Source organism: Pan paniscus, chromosome 14 (genome assembly GCF_029289425.2).
Source record: "Pan paniscus chromosome 14, NHGRI_mPanPan1-v2.0_pri, whole genome shotgun sequence".
NCBI classification, from domain to species: domain Eukaryota; kingdom Metazoa; phylum Chordata; class Mammalia; order Primates; family Hominidae; genus Pan; species Pan paniscus.
Genome location: NC_073263.2, coordinates 44703891 through 44728467, shown reverse-complemented (window position 1 = coordinate 44728467; position 24577 = coordinate 44703891). Strand labels below are relative to the sequence as shown.

The 24577-nt window shown below is 37.3% G+C and overlaps 2 protein-coding genes across 3 annotated transcripts in view; one reads left to right on the top strand and one right to left on the bottom strand.

Moving 5' to 3' along the window:
• The window catches only part of GTF2F2 (general transcription factor IIF subunit 2), a 167753-nt gene that overhangs the window by 75509 nt on the left and 67667 nt on the right, over positions 1-24577 (bottom strand). For both annotated transcript variants that reach the window (XM_063595937.1, XM_003807668.4), the window contains one exon: positions 602-683. In XM_063595937.1, the coding sequence (XP_063452007.1) occupies positions 602-683 (82 nt within the window). The remainder of the gene's footprint in view (positions 1-601; positions 684-24577) is intronic.
• On the top strand, positions 7086-15049 carry KCTD4 (potassium channel tetramerization domain containing 4). The gene is made up of 2 exons (XM_055096695.3): positions 7086-7307; positions 13396-15049. Exon 2 carries the CDS (start codon positions 13583-13585, stop codon positions 14360-14362), a length of 780 nt encoding a protein of 259 aa, XP_054952670.1. The 5' UTR covers positions 7086-7307; positions 13396-13582; the 3' UTR covers positions 14363-15049.

Here is a 24577-nt window from a genome sequence, read left to right as displayed (position 1 = left end):
GGTCACCTAGGCTGGAGTGCAGTGGCATGATCTCAGCTCACTGCAGCCTTCACTTCCCAGGCCCAAGCAATCCTCACACCTCAGCCACGCCCAGCTAATTTTTCTATCTTTTTATAGAGATAGGATATCACCATGTTGCCCAGGTTGGTCTCAAACTCCTGGGCTTGAATGGTCCACCTACCTCAGCCTCCCAAAGTGCTGGGATTACAGGCATGTGCCACCATGCCTGGCCCAGTTACAGTATTTTGGATACATATTTATTATGGAAAAATTACAGCCCTGGAAAATAAAATATTACAAAGATCTTATACATGTCTTTAAAGAATCAAAATTTATAAAGACAACTAGAAAATGTAGTTTAAAAACTTTGATTCCAGGATGTATTAACAAAGTAGCTTAAAATACCTCAAATAAACAGCCCAGATACTGAAATTTCTTTAGTGCCAAAGAAACTCTTACTTGCTTTTAAAACCAAACAGCTTTTGAAGCAAACACTCAACAATAACCACAGTTTTAATGCAGTCAATAGGCGATATAACACATGTATCTCAATCCCCAAAGGGAAATATCAGGTATCATTCTGGAGTTACAAAACACCAACCTTTTTAATCGCATGTAGTTTTCACTGGCAGCTGGTCGGCATTCAGCTCTTTGTACCACTATTCCTTCCAATGATAGCTTATCTTGAATGGAAAAAAAAAAGGATTCAGAGATAATACTTATCATTTTCAAGACTGTATTTTGACACACTAAACACAGTAATATGACAATCAAATATAATTAATATCAAAAATCAAGAAAAAATAGTTAAGTTTCAGGAATCTCACTGGTCAGAACAGAGAGAAACCTTATTCTTGGCTTAGTAACAAACTGGGCTCCTGTCAGATTTGTTTATTAGGCTGCTGCGGCCCTTTGCCAGGAACAGCTTTTATATACTCTGCTCCTTCTAAATAAGGTAGCTTAAAAGGGCATAAAATCAAATTAAAGAGTATAAAGGCTATCATCTTTGACAAAGAAGTAACTTCTGAAAACACAGCTAGTCTAAACCACTAAATCAAAGACCGTGTGTGTGTGTGCGCGCGCGTGTGTGTGTGTTTGTGTATGTGAATAAAATTCTCAAATACCTTGTGACTAAAACAGCCAGCCCAGAAAATACTGTGACACTGGGCAGGTCTACTGTCTGGGTTATACTGTGTACCAGTTCAGCCTGCCAGCTGCTCTGACTTCTGTTTTCCTGCAGAATTCTAAATCTGGGCATGTCAAAACAGAATCTTTAACTGCTATGAATATTTGTCCAAACACAAAGGCAATTTCCCCTATCCTTAGTAATTCTTACAGTGACTCTGACATAAAACCTAGGAGAATCAGAAAAAGGAAACAAAGGCTAGCATCTATTGTGTGCCTACTGGCCACCAAGCATTGTGGTGTGGTCACTTGACAGACCTTACCTTATTATATAATACACATATAAATGTCTCATAATGGTACCAGCTTTATACCCTGGAAATGTATGACTGTGGTTAGAAACAGTCATATTTCCACAAGAATTCACCTGGGTTTTAAGAAGAGACTCAGGAAATTCCCTGGCTCATGAGTAGTGCATTTATGATTCATCTTTTCAGAGAGAATTACTTCATTCCACTAACATTAGCAAAATGTCTGCTATGCAAAAGGCCCCATCTAGGCATTGTGGAATCAAGATGATTAAGACACAATACTGTTTTCAAGAAGCATACAGTTCACTGGGGGAGACAGATAAATTGATCAAAATGCAGAAAGTGTATAGAACCATGCCTACATATTTATACTAAAAAATCTTTTTTTAGTGATCTTTGGATGTCTCCAAAATCTAGGAGACTCTGTACGAACTAATTACAAGCACACTGTATATAATCAATGTATCCAGGGTCCCTTAATGCAACATATGCAACAAATCTCAAGAAGATGCAGAAAAAGCAATGATGAGAAGCATGACTACCTTATACCAAAATATGGCAGGAAGAAAATATTTTAAAAGCCATTATTATTTTATAGTAAAGTTTAAATTCTAAAAATAATTTCCTCTCATTAATGTCTTTAATAAAATTAAAATTTGAATTTTCTTAAAGCAAAAAGCTTATATTCAAGTTTGGCTCTTGCTGAAGCTGAAAGTTCTATCAAGAAAAATTCTTTAGTCGTCACAACAATAGCAAGATTTGGGAAAATCTGATATATCAAATGTCTTAAATGCATAAGGAAAGTCCAAAAAAGGAAGACAATTAATCCTTTAAAAAGATAAATCTAGGTCGGCCACGGTGGCTCACAGCTATAATCCCAGCACTTTGGGAGGCCGAGGTAGGCAGATCATGAGGTCAGGAGATCGAGACCATGCTGGCCAACATGGTGAAACCCTGTCTCTACTAAAATATAAAAAATTAGCCAGGCATGGTGGCACGCACCTGTGGTCCCAGCTACTCAGGAGGCTGAGGCAAGGGAATCGCTTGAACCCAGGAGGCAAAGGTTGCAGTGAGCCAAGATAGTGCCACTGCACTCCAGCCTGGCAACAGAGCAAGACTCCGTCTCAAAAAACTAAATAAATAAAATAAATAAAATAAATCTAGACTACTATCCCTGCAAATAATTTAGTCACATATCCACGTTTATTAATGTTGCAACTAAAAGAGCTATTGATATGGTCTGGCTCTGTGTCCCCAGCCAAATCTCATCTCGAATTATAATCCCCACGTGTCAAGGGAGGGAAGTGACTGGATCATGGGGCAGTTCCCCCTATGCTGTTCTCGTGATAATGAGTGAGTTCTCACTGGCAGCTTTTTCCTGTGCTCTCACTTCTCCCTCCTGCCACCTTGGTGCCTGCTTTCCCTTTGCTTTCCACCATGAATGTAAGTTTCCTGAGGTCTCCTCAGGTATGCGGAACCGTGAGTCAATTAAACCTGTTTCCTTTATAAACTACCCAGTCTCAGGCATTTCTTTATAGCAGTGTGAAAATGGACTAATATAGCTACCTTTTACTAAGTGAATGCTCCCCACTTATTTAGCAGTACCTACTCCAGGTGGACAGGCTGAATTTAACTTTCAGTTAAAGGTTTGTGCTATCAACCTTCTCCATATGACAGCTCAAGGGTAGAAATCAGGTCCACAGCAACTGCCCATTACAACTTGGCCACCAATCTCCTCACTATTCTTCAGTCAAGGTCACTCACACAGAGCAATAACATTTACTTCCTCAAACCATAATTTTCTATCATATCTTCTTTTCAAACCTAAAATAGCTTCCAAATGCTACTCAAAGTGAATGGAAAAGTCTTCATCAGCAAAGAATTTTCCCATCCACTGGATGTTCCTAAGTAACCTGACATCTCTGTTCACTTCCTTTCTCCCCTTCTCTTCTTAAATACATTTTTAAAAGGCCAATTTACTCCTGATGCAGCCCCTTAGGCATGATTTGCCTGCTCTCTTTTTAAAGCCTCATAGGAACACATTCTCATATTCTTTCCACTAAACCACACTTCTTGTCTTTTTCAAAATACTGCTTAAGATTTCAAAGGAAAGGTATTAAATTTTATTTTGAAAGTATTTAAAAGCACCCACTTGCACATTACTGCTGTTAATTATAGATCCTATTCATTAATACAGAAACCTTTACTTAAAGCAAGTTTGTTGACCCAGTTTAAAAGACCATAAATACTTGAAAAATAATTCATTTTATTCTCACACATTTCTTAACTATTTACTGAGTGCCTACTATGTAAAAGACAATGCAAGAGCACATCAGGAATAACAAATGAAACACGGCTCCTACCCTCAAGGAGCATAGACTTTCTCAAACGTTCTGTGGCATGTATTAGTTAAAAAGTATAGATATGAATAGCTTGATTTAGCCATTCCACACATATACATATATCAAAACACCATGTTATATACCATAAATATACACAAATTTTACTTGTCAATTAAAAATAAGCTTAAAAAACCTAAATTTAAATGTTTTTAAAAGGAAAAATGTACAGACTCCCAAAAAACCTGTTTATAAGTTTTAACTGCTGATATCTACCATATTAGAAACTAAAATTAAGAAATTTCTAGAGAATGAGCGTGAAAAAATAAAAAAAAAGCCATTAGCATTATTATAGAAATGGTCTTGACATCATTGATCCCTTGAAAGGATCTCGGGGACCCCTCTGCCCAGTGGTTCCCAGACCACATTTCGAGAGCTGCTGGTCTCGTAGGATAAGACAGGTACACAAATCATCTTAATACACCAGAAGCACTTTTGATACACCTCTACTTAACTCACCTCTAGATTAACAAAGGCTCTCAACTGCCTGCTATTAAATATAGCGACAGATGCCCACAGTCACTATATACTAGTGGGTAATAGGTTAATCTCTAGTACTCCCACACACGTCTGCTCAAACGATGCTAGAACTTGTCTATATTAGTTTTAATAATTATGTAATCTGATTATATATTACAGAAGCCCATTAAATTGCAAGTATGAGGGGAGTTTGGGGGGTGTTTCTATAAAAACTATGTAGAATGCTTTGGTAAGATGATATAAAGTTAAGTTGTAACACAATACTGTCAAATTAGGTACAGGTGAGACAACTGGAGACTGAAAGGGAAGCACAGGAGTCTAGAAAGAGTCTGCATTTAGATAGTTTCACAGTGTCTAAGTTCTTGCTCCTTTTCAAAGAAACCAAAATCGAAAATCTAAACTAAATCATGGGGCCAGGTGCAGTGGCTCACGCCTGTAATCCCAGAACTTTGGGAAGCCGAGGAGGGCAGATCACTTGAGGCCAGGAGTTTGAGACTAGCCCAGGCAACACAAGGAAACCGTCTCTCTACTAAAAATCCAAAAAAAAAAAAAAAAAAAAAAGCTGGGCGTGGTGGTGCATGCCTGTAGTCCTAGCTATTTGGGAGGCTAAGGCATGAGAATTGTTTGAACTCTGTAGGTAGAGGTTGCAATAAGCTGAGATCACATCACTGCACTCCAGCCTGGGCGACAGAATGAGACTGAAAAACTAAATGATGGGTTTAATTTTTGAAAAACAAAGAAAACAGATGGTCAGTCAGTATCCTATATTCAAAGCAAAGGCCTTGTCTTACATATACATCAGCAACTAAATGTGCATTTATTTTATTTTATTTTATTTTATTTCTGAGATGATGTCTCACTCTGTCACCCAGGCTGGAGTAGCTGGAGTACACTGGTGCAATCTCAACTCACTGAAACCTCCGCCTCCCAGGTTCAAGCAATTCTCATGCCTCAGCCACCTGAGGTGCTGGGATTACAGGCGTGCGCCACCATGCCCAGCTAATTTTTGTATTTTTAGTACCGCCAGGGTTTCACCATGGTAACCAGGCAGGTCTTGAACCCCTGACCTCATGTGATCTGCCCACCTCGGCCTCCCAAAGTGCTGGGATTACAGGCGTGAGCCACCGTGCCCAGCCAACTAAACGTACATTTATAAGTTTTAAGATAAAATGTTTAAGGCAGATAGGAACTGCATATTGATATCATTTTTATGATTTCCCATCTTTTAATGTAACTGACCAATTACTGGTTATTCCATATGTGCTGTAGGATTCTTCTGTCAAGTTGAATATGTTAAAGGTCATAAAATAGAAACATACAAGAGTACTGGGATTAAACACACATGTACTTGCACACACACACACACACACACACACTCAGATGTCTAGCTAGAGATCAAGAAGAGTTTTTTGTTTTGTTTTGAGATGGAGTCTCGCTCTGTTGCCTAGACTGGAGTGCAGTGGCGTGATCTTGGCTCACCGCAACCTCTGCCTCCTGGGTTCAAGCGATTCTCCTGCCTCTGCCTCCTGAGTAGCTGGGATTACAGGTACGTGCCACTGCGCCAGGCTAATTTTTGTATTTTTAGTGGAGATGGGGTTTTGCCATGTTGGCCAGGCTGGTCTTGAACTCCTGACCTCTGGTGATCCGCCCACCTCAGCCTCCCAAAGTGCTAGGATTACAGGCGTGAGCCACCACGCCAGGCCAAGAAGAGTTTTGAAGAATAAGCAATGATTGTGCTGGACCTTGAAAAATGGGTAGGATTTAGACTGGGGTGGGTGGGGGTAAGAAGGAAGAGCACTGAAGGTGGTAGGAATGGCCTCTATGTGTGTCTGTGCTTGCTCGCTCTTGTGCTTGAAATGTTCAACTAAGGGGCGCACACCACAAATTATTAGAAGGACATGGTCTTGCCAGCACTCTGCAGAGAAGCCACACAAACTCATCCTACCAAAGGCTTTGGAATGGCTCAATTCATATCTTTTCCTTGGCCATTTGCTCTTCTTTGGATTCTGGGAAATAGTATGGGATTCTTTCTAAATTCTCCCCCACACTCCTTTTTTGGCTAGATTGGTTTGTTGACTGGTTTCTGCTACTTGCAACCAAAAGGATCTTATTGAGTATGAACACACATCTTTGATGATGGTAATTTATTTATGTATATCCCACCACCTAAAATCAGAAAAAACTCGAGAGAAAATTTTAAAGGTTATGTATATAAAGCACATCCTATAAAAAGAACTGAAGGCTTCTAGTTAAGATTCTGTCACTAAACAGCAGTGTTACTTTGGAGAAGTTATTTTACATCTCTGGGCCTCAGCATCCATAATAATGATATTACTAGAATGTCTGAGATCTCTTCTAGGTCTCTTTCACTAAATAAAAATGCTAGCCTTCCTCTCCAACTGGGGATGTTTTATTATTTCATTAATGTTCATTTTGTTTGCTCTAGTACTTTCCAAAAGACCTAGATATAATTAAATTTTCTTTGAGTAGAAAGAGAATAACAAAATGTTAAGAAGCTGCCCAAGGCTTGAAAATATTTAAATTTGTGCTCTATGCTGGATTATCCTTCCCTATATCTGAACTTGAGATACACTCTATGTCAAAGAACTGAGGAGAAATGATACTGGCACTTTTTTAAAAAAAGTTAAGGGCATCCCTAGTTTGAACAAGTTAAAGGAATAAGCAAGCAGCAACACTGCTTATTAGCATTGGCATGTAAGTAATGAAATCAAGTATGTTAGGAAGTCTTAGGCATCAGGAAGTTACACTCATTCATTTCCACAAGACCTTCTGGATCCAGTTGAATGTGGAGGCCTTTAAGAGAACTTCCAGCTCCTGTAAAAACCCAGACCAGAGGACTACTGACCAACATTTCAGGCTGATCCTCCAGACCTCGAAGTTACTCTCCTTACTCTCCTGACTCTTAATTACATCACACCTGTGTCGACACTCTCTGGGAAAAGACTGAAGAAATAATCTTTTCAAGAAGCAGGTACATTTAAAAGGCAAACCATTTTTAATATTCCTAGTAGTTTCCTTTCTTCTCATTTAAAATATGTTCCTAGAATTTTTTTTGCCTGTGGTTCTCAGGTGAGGTCTACTAATAAAAGGTACTAGCATCTTAACAAACCAGTTAGGCAAACTTTCTATCCCTGTATTATTAAAAAGCTGCTCTTTATTCAAACTTGTGAAGTAATATTCTGATCTCTATTTGATCTTCAGGAATTTTGCCACGCATGGTGGCTCACATCTGTAATCCCAACACTTTGGGAGGCTGAGGCAGCAGCATAGCTTGGGCCCAGCCTGGGCAACAAAGTGAGACCCAGTCTCCACAAAAAGATAAAAAAGTTAGCCAGGTATGGTGGGGTATGCCTGTGGCCCCAACTATACGGGAGGCTAAGGCAGGAATATCACCTGAGCCCAGGAGGTTGAGGTTGCAATACACTCCAGCCTGGGTGACAGAGCAAGACCCTGTATCAAAAAATAAAATTTAATTTTATAAAAGTTATAAAATAATTTGCCTAATTTTAACATCAAGCAGCCACATTGTTTTGTCTCTCCCTCTCTCTCTCATCTCCCTGCAAAATTCTTTCCCTCCTCCATGTCTGTTAATTTTACTTTCTTGTGATACGGAGGGAATAGCTCACAGAGCTGCTCAAATATTTCATCAACTATAAGATGCTATCATTTGTAATAGCAACCATTATTTTACGTGCCACCAAGACAAAATACTGCTGCTAAACTTTGACAAGCTAACGATATTAAGATGTACCTCAGTTATAGAAATGGTAAATATGAAAAAAATGTGTGATATGATAGAGTTCTCCATCCCTAATTTATAACTCCTCCCTACTCTGTAAGAAACCACATTTGCTCCCTTGAGCCATCACATCCTGTTCTCCTGTTCAGGTCCTCTTCTCTCTCCTCCACACCACCTCATCACTGAAGACACAAGAGGATGTTAAGTGATGAGAAAATCAGAAGGAACAGTGGCAGGTGCTAGTATATGGTAACAGAGACCCTCTTTAGTCATTTACTTCCTAACTGTACTACCTTTACAAGAGTTTTCAAAGTTATGCCCTTCATTTTGAGATTGTAGATAATGGTTATTAGCTTAAAATATCTTCTTCCCAAAGAGAAAGTAAAATTGCATTTTGCCAAATAGCACTATAAAAATGAGTTCTGTACAATATTATAATTTTAATGTTCATTTGATGGCTTACATAAGTGCTATGCTCATCTGGTTACAATAGAATTTTCCAGTAAATAATAACGCACAGGTTATATTTCAAAAAAAAAAACTTCATTTAAAAAAACTTAAGGTATGACTTCTGCTTACAAAATTATAAAACACAGGTTTCCCTGAAATACTCATTTTCCAAAGTACATGTAAAACATGAATTAATATGACTTATAAATTGTCAAGATTGCCTCTGTAGTGAAAATCAAAGAAATGTGGAATGGAATTTCACCTGAACTTCTGAGCTAGTCTGTTGTCTTTATTTGTGCTCCTTTTGACACATAGTGCCTTATGTTTTTCTATACTCCTCAAATGAAGCTAAAACATTTACCAATGTAGGCAATTTTCCTGGGCTTCCTTGAAGACGCAGTTCAACACTGCAAAATATTTTCAGCTGTATTCTTTGGACTGCAATGACATGTTCACATGACCTTGTGGCCAGAGGTTACGTCCTATTAGTCCTAGGAAGGTTCAAGTACTTTGCACAGTTTGTGAGATGCTGTGGTCAATCAGTTACATAAAGTGGCTGCCATAGTACTTTTGTTAGTGTAACACCAGTAGCAGACAACATTTAGAGCAGATAAATTTTATATTTCAAAATAGAACTAAAATTTGGACACTCAAAAAGAATTACATTAACATGGGAAAATCCTTGATTCTTAAAACATGTCAATAATTAGACAGTGTAATTTTTATTTTTAACACACAAAAGAAGCCAACACAAAATATTCATACCTCAATATCAAAATGAATGTTTCTTACATTCAGTGCTATTGACAAGAGGCAATGAAGCAAGTACATGTTAAAAAAAAAAAAGAAACTCAGCTTGTAAAAGGCAGAGGAAGGTCAAAACACAGATCAATAAACAAAAAAACAAAAAAAAAAATGTGGGCAAGTCCAAGGCAGAGATATACTGTCAGATTTAAGTAAAAAATTGACAGCAGCTTCTCTAGCTTTTACTTTATTTCTAAGGTAATGGGAATGAAATCCTTTTAAAAGACAAGCAGAGAAGCATGCAGCTGACAACAACCAAGATTTGATAGCAGGGGAGAATGTGGAGACAGAAGCTCCCTGTTCTTATCAAACGCAGCTTCTAAAACCATCCCTTTTCCTTGAAGAGTGTCTGAATTTTATAGAGGAATGAGCTGTTAAGTCTAGGAGAATTATCATACTTTTTGTATCTTCCAGTCGGGAGGGATAACCTCCTGGTAAGGTTCCACTTCCTTCCATGGCATGGGAGTATCTCTGGCATATAAATGGAGCAAGTGTATATATTACAATGATGTCCTGCATCAATCACGGGATGACAAAGACCTCATTTCCCATAAGGAGTTGGTAAAAAGATGGGAATTCCTGCTGGAATGAGTTCTGCCTTATGCAGATGGTAGGACATTAGTATTACCTCATAGTGGAAGGTTCTGCCAGAGTTTAGTTAGGCATTGGACCCAATTAACTATAGGATATACTCATACTAAGGACCAGTTTAAATTCTCAAAGTTGGTTATGTATGATTAAAGCTGTCTAAGACAGAGGTGATCTAACTCTAATAAAGAGTTAAGGTACTGAGTAGGAAACAGGACCCCAATCTTTCAAAATTTTATAAGTTTTTGCCTGCAAAGGCAGATAAAATCTTCAAATCTAGTGGCCAAGTGGATCCCGGTAAGCTAATCTTTGACATGTGTGGTTTAAACCCTTCTGCTGAAACCACTAAATTGAGCAGTTCCGGTTTGTATCTGCAATGAGGCAGAGAAACATAGCCCCATGATCCAGGGATGTCTCCCTTGGTACAGGTACTGAAGCACCATTTTTATAGTTTTAGGGCTGTGGAGACCTTACAGATATTACCTTGGACAAGCAACACCCACTCGCCACCCCCTAGCAAGTAAATATAAATTTAGAATAGACTAAAACGAGATAATCTGGCTTTCTCCTAAGGGGCATGTGTACCACCACAGGCAGCAATGATCAATGAACTCCTATAATTTCCATGAACTGCAGTCATCTTGCTTTGCTGGAGGTAATATGGAGTATTAGGCATACAGCGGGGCCTACTGGGTGCCTTTTTTTTTTTTTTTTTTTTGGAGACAGGGTCTTACTGTGTTGCCCAGACTGGAGTGCAGTGGCGCTATCTCCACTCACTGCAACCTCCACCTCCCGGGCTCAGGCGATTCTCCTGCCTCAGCCTCCCAAGTAACTGGGACTACAGACATATACCAACACACCCCAGCTAATTTTTTTTTTTTTTTTTTAATTTTTGGTAGACAAAGGATTTCCCTATACTGGCCAGGCTGGTCTCAAACTCCTGGCCTCAAGTGATCCGCCCACCTCAGCCTCCCAAAGTGCTGGGATTACAGGCATAAGCCAACATGCCCGGCCTACATTTTTCTTCCTTAAGTCTGCAAGTTGGGCCAAAGAGGACACAAAAGTCCTATGGATTTGTATAAGCCAGGCACTAAGACAAGGCTTCAGTTATACTACTGTTGCCAGGCCATAGGTGGCAAAGAAATCACACATGTCAACTTTGCAGAAGAACACCAGAGTGAAGTCTAGAGTGAGAAAAAACAATCAAGGAGAAGAGGCACAAGATGGAATGGTTCAGAGTCTGTTCAGGCAAGCCTGCAGAAACGAGCACTCATCAGTGGTTTTGAAAACCTGGCAGCAGAAACCAGAAGTGAGTGAGCTAGGAAGTGTAAGGTGGCCCTGGGGTGATGATTGAAGGTCAGCAGTCCCACTTCCAGCTGTCCTGACTCACTCCTGCCTTCTCATCACCTCATGGAAGCCTATCCTCCAACAGCAACAGCATTGGGGCTTCCCATGAAGACATCTATAGACAGGCCAAACAGGGTGTAAGGAAGCAGACCCAGAGTACATAGTATCTATCCACAGCACTTTATTTAAACAAGCAAGAACATGCTAGCACAGTCTCCATCACTATACTACAGTTATGTTGTGCTAATTCTGGTATCCTATAAAGTTCAAAAAAAGAGGACTATACCTATAAATGAAATTGTTATGCCTTTTTGATTTTGCTATTATATGATGCTACTCATGTGCAGTGACTATTTGTAATGGTAACACAAGAATTCCATGAATGTACTTCCAAAGTTGTATCCCTTCTCCCTCAAAATCTATTCAGTATTTCTTAAAAAGTTGTATTGACAGAAAAGACTTAATCTAAAAAAGCAAAATCAAGACAAACATGAGATTGTCAGAATATAAGAGTAAGTCTTATTAAGTGCTGCAGGAGTAAAGGAAGTTTTAGTCAAAATGTTGGCTTTGCTGCGAAGTCCTAGATAAAATACTAAAAATTCTCTGGAATGCAATGTTATCTTTGGTGAAATGAGGAAGTTGAATTTCATAGTCTCTAAGCAAAAACACAGCTCTAAAAACATTATGCCTTAGTTTTCTAGTTCGATTTCAACGAACTTTTGATCTCAATAATACATAAATGTTAACTTCAAGATCACTATAAGAATATAATTTTTTATACCTGAAAATCTAATATTGTTTAAAGAAAATAAGAAGTATGCATTTTAGAAGAATCTCTTCCAATATTCCTATGTCAACATACAGTTAAATAATTTTAAAATACTTTTAATGCAAGAGAAATATAAACTAAAGTCTAACTTTTAACAGTGTGGCCCAGCGCAGTAGCTCATGCCTGTAATCCCAGCACTCTGGGAGGCTGAGATGGGCAGATCACCTGAATCCAGGAGTTTGAGACCAGTCTGGGCAACATGGCAAAAACTTGTCTCTACAAAAATAAATTAAAAACTAAAACTAAAACAAAAAACAATGTAGTTTCCCAGAATAATTTAGCAGATAGGCCAAATAATAGTGTACTGGGGACAATGTTTACATTTCTTACCACTGAGCCTTTAAATGCTAGAAGTGAAACCTCAGAACCCTAAATTGCTTTGGAAGGGAAGTTATAGGGGAAAGAGGAAAAAGATGTGAGAAGTGGAGGGTGACATCATTCACACTGTTCCAGCTCCCAAGTTGAAAAACAAGGTTAGGCTTTGGCGATTTATTTTGCCCACTGTGAAACAAACAAACAAACAAACAAGAAACTAACTTACCCATGACACTATTTTGTAGTAGGTATTCTGAATCTAGATCTTTCTCCTATCTTCCTACGGTATATACATGCATGCACATACACAGTCACAGTATTTTCTATAATTGTCCAAGTCTTTGTTCAGCACAAAAGCAGGCTCCGAGTGAAACAAGTTCATGAATTTTCCACAGAAAATCTTAACCAAAAAAAGTAAGTGATTACTGTAAAGCCTATTTGATTTTTTTTTTACTTTTAGGGTAAATAAAATAATAAAAAATAAAAAATAAAAAAAATTCTTAACATCCTTTAACATAGATCTCCAAATCAGAATCATATGCAAATCCAATTAAATTCAAGTGCAGTGTCACAAGTAGCAGGTTAAGTATTCTTATTTGTGTCTCAAAAATGACTACAATACTTTGAAATGTGTGACTTTTTCCGGGAAAGAAAATTGTATACACCTAGAATTTTCACCTTATGTTTCCTACTTAAATTTACTTTAAAAAGATGACACTAAATCAATATACATTATTTTCCAAAAGATGACAATATTATTCAATATTAAGCCTGCCTGATTAAAAAATAACTTAGGCATTTAGAAATAGTTAAACATTCACATTTGGATGAAGAATTAAACATTTGGATCTGCTTAACTGACAAGAGGAAATTCAATTTATTCTGAGTAACTCTTATTACTTCAAAGGATAGACATGAAAATCCTTTCACAACAAATCCCTTCCCTGATACAGTTAAATGCAAATTCTCTTTTCCGTCTTACTCCAGAAAGCTCCTGCATACATAGGCTGATACGCCACCTACTGCAAAACCGAGCTGACAGCGCAGGCGATGCTGCCAGCGTTTCCATTCCATCACCAGGCTGGGGCTGAATAAAGGCGTGCTTGTGTGGTAGTGTTTCTTTTTAAAAAATCTCAAAGCCAAGAAGAACAAGCTGAAATAGCATCTTCAAAAAATGGAGCGTAAAATAAACAGAAGAGAAAAAGAAAAGGAGTACGAAGGGAAACACAACAGCCTGGAAGATACTGATCAAGGAAAGAACTGCAAATCCACACTGATGACCCTCAACGTTGGTGGATATTTATACATTACTCAAAAACAAACACTGACCAAGTACCCAGACACTTTCCTTGAAGGTATAGTAAATGGAAAAATCCTCTGCCCGTTTGATGCTGATGGTCATTATTTCATAGACAGGGATGGTCTCCTCTTCAGGCATGTCCTAAACTTCCTACGAAACGGAGAACTTCTATTGCCCGAAGGGTTTCGAGAAAATCAACTTCTTGCACAAGAAGCAGAATTCTTTCAGCTCAAGGGACTGGCAGAGGAAGTGAAATCCAGGTGGGAGAAAGAACAGCTAACACCCAGAGAGACTACTTTCTTGGAAATAACAGATAACCACGATCGTTCACAAGGATTAAGAATCTTCTGTAATGCTCCTGATTTCATATCAAAAATAAAGTCTCGCATTGTTCTGGTGTCCAAAAGCAGGCTGGATGGATTTCCAGAGGAGTTTTCAATATCGTCAAATATCATCCAATTTAAATACTTCATAAAGTCTGAAAATGGCACTCGACTTGTACTAAAGGAAGACAACACCTTTGTCTGTACCTTGGAAACTCTTAAGTTTGAGGCTATCATGATGGCTTTAAAGTGTGGCTTTAGACTGCTGACCAGCCTGGATTGTTCCAAAGGGTCAATTGTTCACAGCGATGCACTTCATTTTATCAAGTAATTACCTGTGTCACGAACAAAGGCAACAAGCATGCAGCCAGCAAGCTTCGGAAAACCACAGCATCAAAGACATCCCAAATAACATGCCCAGCTAGCTCTGTACTACAGAGCCCTGCTACTAATCAATTACTGTGAGCTAACGGTATGTAAATTCTATCGCTAAAGATGTCCTTCCTCTGGGGTGTTCCTGCTGATCAGACTCTTCCACCTAAAATGAAAACAGTAACCTTCTATATACTGTAAATAAAGACTGAAAGCTTTTGCTATTTATTTGTCCTTAAGCTGTCTTTCAATCAGATTGTCTTGGGTATTTGCACAAAAAACAAAGCATGTACATTATCTATCGTTCATTTAAGTAAATGGTAATAAAATATTTTAAGGGGCTATTAATATTTAAAATCCTTTTCTACTATGGCAAAAATCTACAGAGAAACTGAACTGGCAAAATTAACTACCTGGAGCAAAACAGATGTGCAGATCTAACTAAAACAGAGCTATAGTGAAACAAAATGAGATTGTAAGAAGACATTAAAGCTATTGATTTGATTTTTCCATAGCAAGCACCAAAAGCTTATATTCACAGTTCCTGTGTTTCATATTAGACTTATAGCTGAATTGGTATTTTGCTGAAAATTCCTAGAAAACTGCTTGATGACAATAAAAAGTAAATAAAAGCACTGCTACCTTCTTTGATTGTAGTAATGATTATAATAAAAAGTTACATGTCACTTTAAAAGCAAACAGTACCACTTGATGATTTTGCACAAAATTATGCATTGATGTCAACCGGCAGGCTACAGGAACCCTGGCTGGTCCTGGAAGTGACAAAAACCAGCAAATTCAATTCTTTGCAGGCTGAGTTCCCACAAAGCATGGGTAACTTAGTCTCAATAGAGTATCTGTTATTAGAATAATAAAGGAGTTCATTTTCAGAATCATCCTAAGTATCTGTTCATTTTTCAAGCTCAAAAATATTAAATGAACATCACTAAACATTATTCTTATGAAAGAACTTTGATTGTTTTCAATACCTTTTTGGATGCTAAATCTCAGACTCAGTGAGTTAACATTACTTCATGCCAAACAAAAAATTATTTTTAAAAATTACGTTTTATGTATGGCCGTTTCAATGAAGTAATCTACAAACTTAACTTTAAATGAGTGTATTTTCCCCCTGCAAAGGACAGCTAAATCATTTCACTTGTTCTTTAACTTCTAAGAACAAAATATATTTAAATTTGCTCTTTTAAAATTAAACGATTAAATCTGGTAACTAAATCTTAATTTTAATAATCTCAAGAAGATGTCTGAAAATCTTGACTGAGGTTACATAAATTAGCATATATACCAAAAGTTTGATTACTCATAAAAACTTAGAATAAGTAAAGCTAATGTTCATTTCCAGAACTATAACTGACTTATCTAATGTAATGTAAAAGTTGGCTGTATATGCTAAAAGAAACCTTTTAAAATCTGTTCTATAAAAAAATTCCTTCAAAAATCACATTTAAAAACCAAATTCCACATTAGCTACATAATATTTTTATATATACTAAGAAAAACAGATTTCTACTAAAACATTATCTTTTACATACTTTAAAACAGCTTAATCAAGACTGAACAAAACTATAAAAACAGGAAAAGAATTGTAAAATTTATTTGAATAGCCACTATAATTGAACTGTTTATATGCCTCTCCAACTTAGGAGTTGACTTTTCCCTGGCATTTGGACTTTGGTAATGAAAAAAAGGTAGTGATTTACTGTCAGAGCAAGATTTTCTCTTACAAGATTTCATTACGGATAATAAAAATAACCCTGACATATCTTTTTACAGGAGATATAGCTGAACAGATCTCCTTAGAAGCATTACAAGTAAGGTTTTTTATCAAATCCAAAGAGGAGAATTTAACTATCTTAACAAAGTTATTATTGATAGAAACCATTAAAAATATCAGATTCATTTTTATGTAGCATCTTTTAGAACTTGTATCTGGACACATTTAATTCCTCCTCACACTTCTAATAAATCACAATGTTCTAAAACAATTTAGTAATCTAGAAGGAAATCTGACTAGACTGACCACCCTTGTAACTTTTTATAAATGTACCTTTTTAAATTCCAAATTACTTGTACTTGGATTTATATATTCAAATGCCTAAATATTGTGCTCTAAGTATATAGAAAATATCTATATTTTAATGTTAGTATTTTCTAAATATATTCAGAAATACTTTCCATTCAAGAAACTCAAGAAATCACACAAAATGTCACTTATAAGTCAGAGTGAAGCTTTCAGAGTATTTCTGTTCCCAGTTACTGAAAAATTTATTTCTCAAATTTTTTCTCATAAGTAAATACTGTTCCAAAAAACAAATCACAAAGTGACTATCTTTCTCAAAAGAAAGGTAATAAAAAAGTAGGTTACTATAGTTGCCATGAGCCAAACATACATTCTCTTATATTTGGAATTACACCATGCAGTGACTCTAGCACCATCCTTAAAATGTGAGATTATGGCTATATATATATATATATATATATATATATATATATATATACACACACACACACACACACATATATATATATATATATATATTTTTTTTTTTTTTGTATTTTTAGTAGAGACGGGGTTTCATCATGTTAGCCAGGATGGTCTCGATATCCTGACCTCGTGATCCGCCCACCTCGGCCTCCCAAAGTGCTGTGATTACAGGCGTGAGCCACCGCGCCCGGCCGGCTTTTACTATATTTTTAAAATGTATATATGGTGGTATACAGAACAAATGAAACACGAGACTTTTCAAATAATTCAAGGAAGATGACTACCATGCCAGACTGAAGATGATGTTACTGAATCAGCTTATTCAGTTTTTTTTTTTTTTTAAAGAAAATTACTTGTATTTCAATTAGCCACACGTGGTGGCATACACTTGTAATCCCAGCTACTTGGGAGGCTGAGGTGAGAGGATCGCTTTAACTGAGAGGTGGAAGTTGTGGTGAGGCGAGATCGCACCACTGCACTCCAGCCTAGGTGACAGAGCGAGATTCTGTCTCAAAAAAAACAAAAACAAAAACAAAAAAACCCCCACAAAACTTATACTTCAAATGTTACTTACTTTTAGGGTGATAAAAAAAGCTAACATTTATTAAGCATTTTACTATATGCCGGATACCATGCTAGGAACATACATTCTCTCAATTAAACCTCAAACAATTCTAAGAAAGGTATTGATTATTCTTTCCTTTTTACTGATGAAGAAACAGAGACTTAGGGGGTTAAGTAACCTGCCCAAGATTACATAGTTATAAAGAGGTGGAACCAGGATTTGAAGCCCAGGTATACCTGTACCAGAGCCAACAGAAACCACGTCTGATTTTGCAAGCCACTTATATCCCTAACACCTAGAACGTGGCAGAAAACAGGCATTCACAAGGTAGGTGTTGAATACAGAATACCAAAATATAGGTTTGCCTCACTTGATACAACCTTATAATGCAAGTATTCCTAAAACATTGAGTGAAAAACTGAATTTTAGAAAAGTAATATTTTTAATGTCATGTCATTTAAAAAACAGGTGAATCACATGTCTGTTGGCTGCATAAATGTCTTCTTTTGAGAAGTGTCTGTTCATATCCTTTGCCCACTTTTTTATGGGGTTGTTTTTTTCTTGTAGATTTGTTTAAGTTCTTTGGAGATTCTGGGTATCAGCCATTTGTCAGATGGATAGATTGCAAAAATTTTCTCCCATTCTGTAGGTTGCCTGTTCACTCTGATGACAGTTTCTTTTGCTGTGCAGGAGCTCTTTAATTAGATCCCATTTGTCTATTTTGGCTTTTGTTGCCATTGCTTTTGGTGTTTTAGTCATGAAGTCCTTGCCCATGCCTATGTCCTGAATGGTACTGCCTATGGTATTACCATTTGCAATACCATCCTGAATGGTATTGCAAATACCATTTTTAAAGTATAATTTTAAAGTATAAAATTGAGGAAGTCTACTAATTCTTAATTTGCAACCCATTGATTTTTGACTGCAAATCAAAACCACAATGGCCTTTGCTCATGCCTATGTCCTGAATGGTATTGTAAATAAAAACCACAATGGCCTTTGCCCATGCCTATGTCCTGAATGGTACTGCAAATCAAAACCACAATGAGACACCATCTCATGCCAGTCAGAATGGCAATCATTAAAAAGTCAGGAAGCAACAGATGCTGGAGAGGATGTGAAGAAATAGGAATGCTTTTACACTGTTGGTGGGCATGTAAATTAGTTCAACCATTGTGGAAGACAGTGTGGTGATTCCTCAAGGATCTAGAACTAGAAATACCATTTGACCCAGCCATCCCATTACTGGGTACATACCCAGAGGATTATAAATCATGCTGCTATAAAGACACATGCACATGTATGTTTATTGCGGCACTATTCACAATAGCAAAGACTTGGAACCAACCCAAATGTCCATCATAACAGATTGGATAAAGAAAATGTGGCACATATATACGATGGAATATTATGCAGCCAAAAAAAGGGGTAAGTTGATGTCCTTTGCAGGGACATGGATGAAGCTGGAAACCATCATTCTCGGCAAAATATCCCAAGGACAGAAAACCAAACACCACATGTTCTCACTCATAAGTGGGAGTTGAACAATGAGAACACTTGGACACAGGGAGGGGAACATCACACACTGGGGCCTGTTGTGGGGTGGGGAGCCGGGGAGGGATAGCGTTAGGAGAAGTACCTAATGTAAATGACAAGTTGATGGGTGTAGCAAACCAACATGGCACATGTATGCCTATGTAACAAACCTGCACATTGTGCACATGTACCCTAGAACTTAAATTAAAAAAAAAAAAGTGAATCATCCATCTCACAACAGTAAAGAATATCACAAATTTGTCTGCTGGTGAATATAAGATTTTCACATATCAAGTTTGGTGAAAAATAGGTTAACTTTTTATGACTGTATAATCCACAGAACTGACATATTAGGAGAAAAAAGCACAGTGAAACACACATGGGCTCTCGAGTTAGACTTGGGTTCTAATTCCATTAACTTCCACTAACTTGCTTACATGATTATAAGCAAGATCCTTAACTTTTTAAAATTTCAACATCCTCACAGTAAAATAAGGATAATAGTAACTATTTGACAGGGCTTTTGCAAGGTTTAAATTAAATTCTGAATTGTATGTAAAGTACTTCACCTTCATGAACTTTTGATAAAGCACTAATTATTATCTTGTCCAGTAAAAAGTATTTTCATGGCATAACCATGAACAGGTCTCCCCAAAATGCACATTTACATTAATTAGGCTTTCTACTTACACATGAATAGAATGGAGAACTTTTAACAAGCACATGTTTAATTCTGTGATGAGATACTACAAAACACAAGACTGTACTTTAAATTGCTATAGGCAAGCATGGTTTTCATTCTATTCATTTAAAATAGATATAATAGGTTTCTTGGGACTTTTATTTTCTAGCTTCATGTCAAAATCTACAATAACAAAATAATAATAGCAGCTGTTTTGTCAGCAATATAAAATCAGTAAGGGCCAGGCACAGTGGCTCACACCTGTAATCCCAGCACTTTGGGAGGCCAAGGCGGGCGGATCACTTGAGGTCAGGAGTTCAAGACCAGCACGACCAACATGGTGAAACCCTGTCTCTACTAGAAACATAAACATTAGCTGGGCATGGTGGTGCGTGCCTGTAATCTGAGCTACTTGGGAGGCTGCGGCATGAGACTCGCTAGAACCCAGGAGGTGGTTATAGCAAGCTGAGATTGTGCTACTGCACTCCAGCCTGGGCAACAGAGTGAGACTCCCATCTCAAACAAATAAATAAAATCAGTAAGGAGTTACATATGTGATAATGCTATTTTAAAGACATGCCAATCTAATAAATTATGAATATTTTAAACAGCAATGCATGTTAGTCAAGGTTAAAATTACAGCATCTGAATCATAATTATCCTTGCTAACAAAACAAAGATGTAATATGGAGGACTATCCAAAACAGCATGCAACTTAGAAATCATTTGTATTTAGCTTTAAAATATACAATGGCTTCTTCTGTAGCCGACTTATCGTCCTAATCATATTTTGCTTAAGATAATATTACAATTAATTTGTTTCTGTCAACAAACACCAAGGGAGTGGCGGTAAAGGAAAATAGGCTGGACAGAGAGAAATATTTAAGATGAATCTAAAATATGGCTAAAAAAATTTATGAGGAGGTGGACTGTATTTCTACTTCTTCTCTTAAAAAATACATAATGGTTCAATATTTTCTAGCAAACAAAAATCATGAACACATATAAGTTGTTATAAATGACCTATATTTAATAAAACTTTTCTAACAATGCAGAAATGTACATTAAGCATTGTATAATAAAATACACAAATTCTAGTTTTATTTCAACCACCAGTTATTTTAGAAAAGATACTGAATTGGATATTTAAAAATGAGACAATTAAAACATACCCCTTTTAAATTTTTAAAATATAAATTTAAAAAAATATATACTTTCATAGAGATGGAGTCTCACTTTGTTGCCCAGGCTGGTCTCAAACTCCTGGGCTCAAGCAATCCTCCTGCCTTGGTCTCCCAAAGTGCTGGGATTACAAGCGTGAGTCACCACACCTTGCCAACATATCCCTTTGTAAATGTTTTTAAAACCTACTCCATATTATAAAATATAACACATTTAACCTAAAACCATGACAGGCTTTTCCAAAACCATAATTCCAGAATATTCAGTTGCATTTAAAAGCAAGTTTTAATAGTAATTTTATTTTAAAAACTAGTTAACTTTTGAAAATTCCTTTTTAAAAACAGGCTCAACTTTTCAAAAGTAATTTTGATTATTGTCCTTTAGGATGTTTAGCACATATGTTTTGACATTATTAAAGTATAAAATTGAGGAAGTCTACTAATTCTTAATTTGCAACCCACTGATTTTTGCCTCGTTAAAACAGGTATTTATTAACTATTTTTAAGGTTCTTAAAAAGTGTTGAGTGATACTAATTTTGACTTGATTTATCTTCTATCACTTACTGTTATTTTACAAAGAATTAGACCAATTATCATTTACATTAGGTATCATAGCATTTGATAAATTTTTATTTATTTTTAAAACACTAAAAATAGGCTGGGCGGCCAGGCGGCTGGGTGCGGTGGCTCACACCTGTAATCCCAGCACGTTGGGAGGCTGAGGCGGGTGAATCACCAGGTCAGGAGTTCGAGACCAGCTTGGCCAACATGATGAAACCCCGTCTCTACTAAAAATACAAAAAATTAGCAGGGTGTGGTGGTGGACGCCTGAAATCCCAGCTACTTGGGAGGCTGAGGCAGGAGAATCGTTTGAACCTAGGAGGTGGAGGTTGAAGTGAGCAGAGATTGAGCTATTACACTCCAGTCTGGGTGACGGGGCCAGACTCTGTCTCAAAAAAAAATTAAAATTAAAAAAAAAAATAGGCCAGGTGCCAGGGCTCACGCCTGTAATCTCAGCACTTTGGGAGGCCAAGGTAGGCAGGTCACTTGAGGTCAGGAGTTCAAGACCAGCCAGGCCAACATGGCAAAACCCCATCTCTACTAAAAATATAAAACTTAGCTGGGCATGGTGGCGCATGCCTGTAATCCCAGCTACTCGGGAGGCTGAGGCACAAGAATCGTTTGAACCCAGGAGGCGGAGGTTGCAGTGAGCCGAGATCGTGCCACTGCACTCCAGCCTGGGCTACAGAATGAGATTCTGCCTCAAGGAAAAAAAAAAAAAAAAAAAAAACCATGTTAAAAATATGAATGAAGATACCATAATCCTATATCCTAACAAAACTATTTTGATTTTTACATATTTTTTTCTATCTACACAAAGATATTTTAAGAGAAATCCATCTAGAAAGAAAAAAGAAAGTGTGCATAGCTGTGTATGGAAATAATTACTAATAAAGGTGAGATAACTGGAGAGAGACACCAAACAGAAGAATCTAAAAGTCATAAATGATTTTTTAGTGCATTTTCTTTCTTAAAAAACAATCTTTAATTGATAAAATTTGTATACATTTATGGTATACAACATGTTCTGGAATATGTATATATTATGGAATGGCTAATCAAACTAATTAACATATATATTACCTTATATACTTAGTTTTGTGGTAAGAACACTTAAAAGTATATAATACATTGTTACTGGGTATATTCACCATGTTGTACAATAGCTAAAGGTCGTGGGTGATAGATTTATAAAACAACAAAACGAAAACTAAAACCAAACACAACCACAGGCATTTACAACATGTGTAAGTCTACATGTGCTTACAATATGTATAAGTTTACAACATATTATAAGTTGGTGTTACAACACAGCCAAAATCTAACACATTGAGATTTAGAACATAAAATTCAGCTACCTTGAAAAGTGGAAGCAGGCTATATTAAAATACATTTTGGTTCCCAGTTATATTTCCCTCTGCTCTTTCTTTGTGTCTTAAGGAAAATTTGGATTATCTGGATATCAGGCAGATTGTCCTTAATAAGACACAAGAAAAAGGAGCTTCAAATATATTTCTTGCTGTTACAGAATAGAACATTGTTAGGTATACTACAAAATTCACTAGGTGACAGGTATGTAGAAAATAATGGGCTAAGCAGGGTGGCGCACCTATAATCCAGGCACTTTCAAAGGCCAAGGATGGAGGATCACTTGAGCCCAGGAGTTCAAGACCAGCCTAGGCAACATGGCAAAACCCTGTCTCCACAAAAAATACACACACACACAAAAAAACAGTTGGGCGTGGTGGCCCACACCTATAGTTCCAGCTACTCAGGAGGCGGAGGTGGGAAGATCGCTTGAGCACAGGAGATTGGCTGCAGTAAGCCATGACTATGCCACTGCACTTCCTGCCTGGGCAACAGAGCGAGACCCTGTCAAAAACAAAGAAAATAACAACCTTGTGCTTGTATAAAATATATACAAATTTGGCAGTTAACACTCAGGTGTTTAGTGAAGCAAAAGGCACCCTAAGTAAAATCTTTCCTAACTTTCCGAAGACTTTCCATTTAACTAAAGGATGTAATAAAAGAAAAGTTTAGGTAGAATCTTAATTCACTTTATCTTTTTAAAAATGAATATGCATCAAACAGTGGTGTTTTGGCTCAAGGCAGTGGAAAAGAAAAGCAGGTGAGGATTTCACAATTAAAGGGAAAAAAGGCTAGCTACAGTGGCTCACATGGTAATCCCAGCACTTGGGGAGGTCGAAGTGGGAAGATTGCTTGAGCCCAAGAGTTCGAGGCTGCAGTGAGGTAGGATCATGCCACTGCACTCCAGCCTGGGTGACAGAGCAAGACCCTGTCTCAAAAAAAAAAGGGGGGGGAAATAAAGTTAAAAAAGACTTCACCAATCAACGCCACCCATGTTAAAAATTACGAATGAAGTAAAAGGCTAAAACCTCTTCTACAGAAACTAACAGTTCCCCAACAAGGGAACAGCCATACCCTATCTACCTCTTTCCTGCGAAGAAATCATCTATGGTTGTTTCCATACAGAAACAAGTTTCAGGTATTACAGTATTATAAGAAATCACTCTTCTGGGAAAGTATGTGAATGAGCCAAAAGAATAAGAGGCCAGGTGCAGTGGCTCACTTTGGGAGGTTGAGGCGGGCAGATCACTTGTCGGGAGTTCAAGACCAGCCTGGCCAACATGGTGAAACCCTGTCTCTTCTAAAAAAGATACAATAATTAGCCAGGGTTGGTAGTGCACACTTGTAATCCCAGTTACTCAGGAGGCTGAGGCAGGACAACTGCTTGAGCCCGGGAGGAAGAGGTTGCAGTGAGCCAAGATCGTGCCACTGTACCCTAGCCTGGGTGACCAAGAAAGACTCTGTCTCAAAAAAGAAAAAAAAAGAAAAAAGAAGTGGTAAATGCAGATAATCTGATCCTTTAACACAGGAGATCATAGAAATGTCTGGCATTTGATGAGGTATTACTTTGCATCAGGCACGGTACTAAGTATTGACATGCACTGTCTGCTTTAAAGCGCACAACACATAATGATCTCATGAGGTGATGGGGTAGATGTTGATAGTTACTTCTCCTGTATCCATTCCCTTCTTTGTCAGAAATGGAACCCTAATTAAGGGTAGCAACTACACCCAAATTAAACCTGCATTTCCCAGTGTTCTATGGCTGCAAAGT

Bases quoted from the DNA above. Each gene is read 5' to 3' on its own strand.
- KCTD4 (XM_055096695.3), top strand. From the start codon at position 13,583: ATGGAGCGTAAAATAAACAGAAGAGAAAAAGAAAAGGAGTACGAAGGG.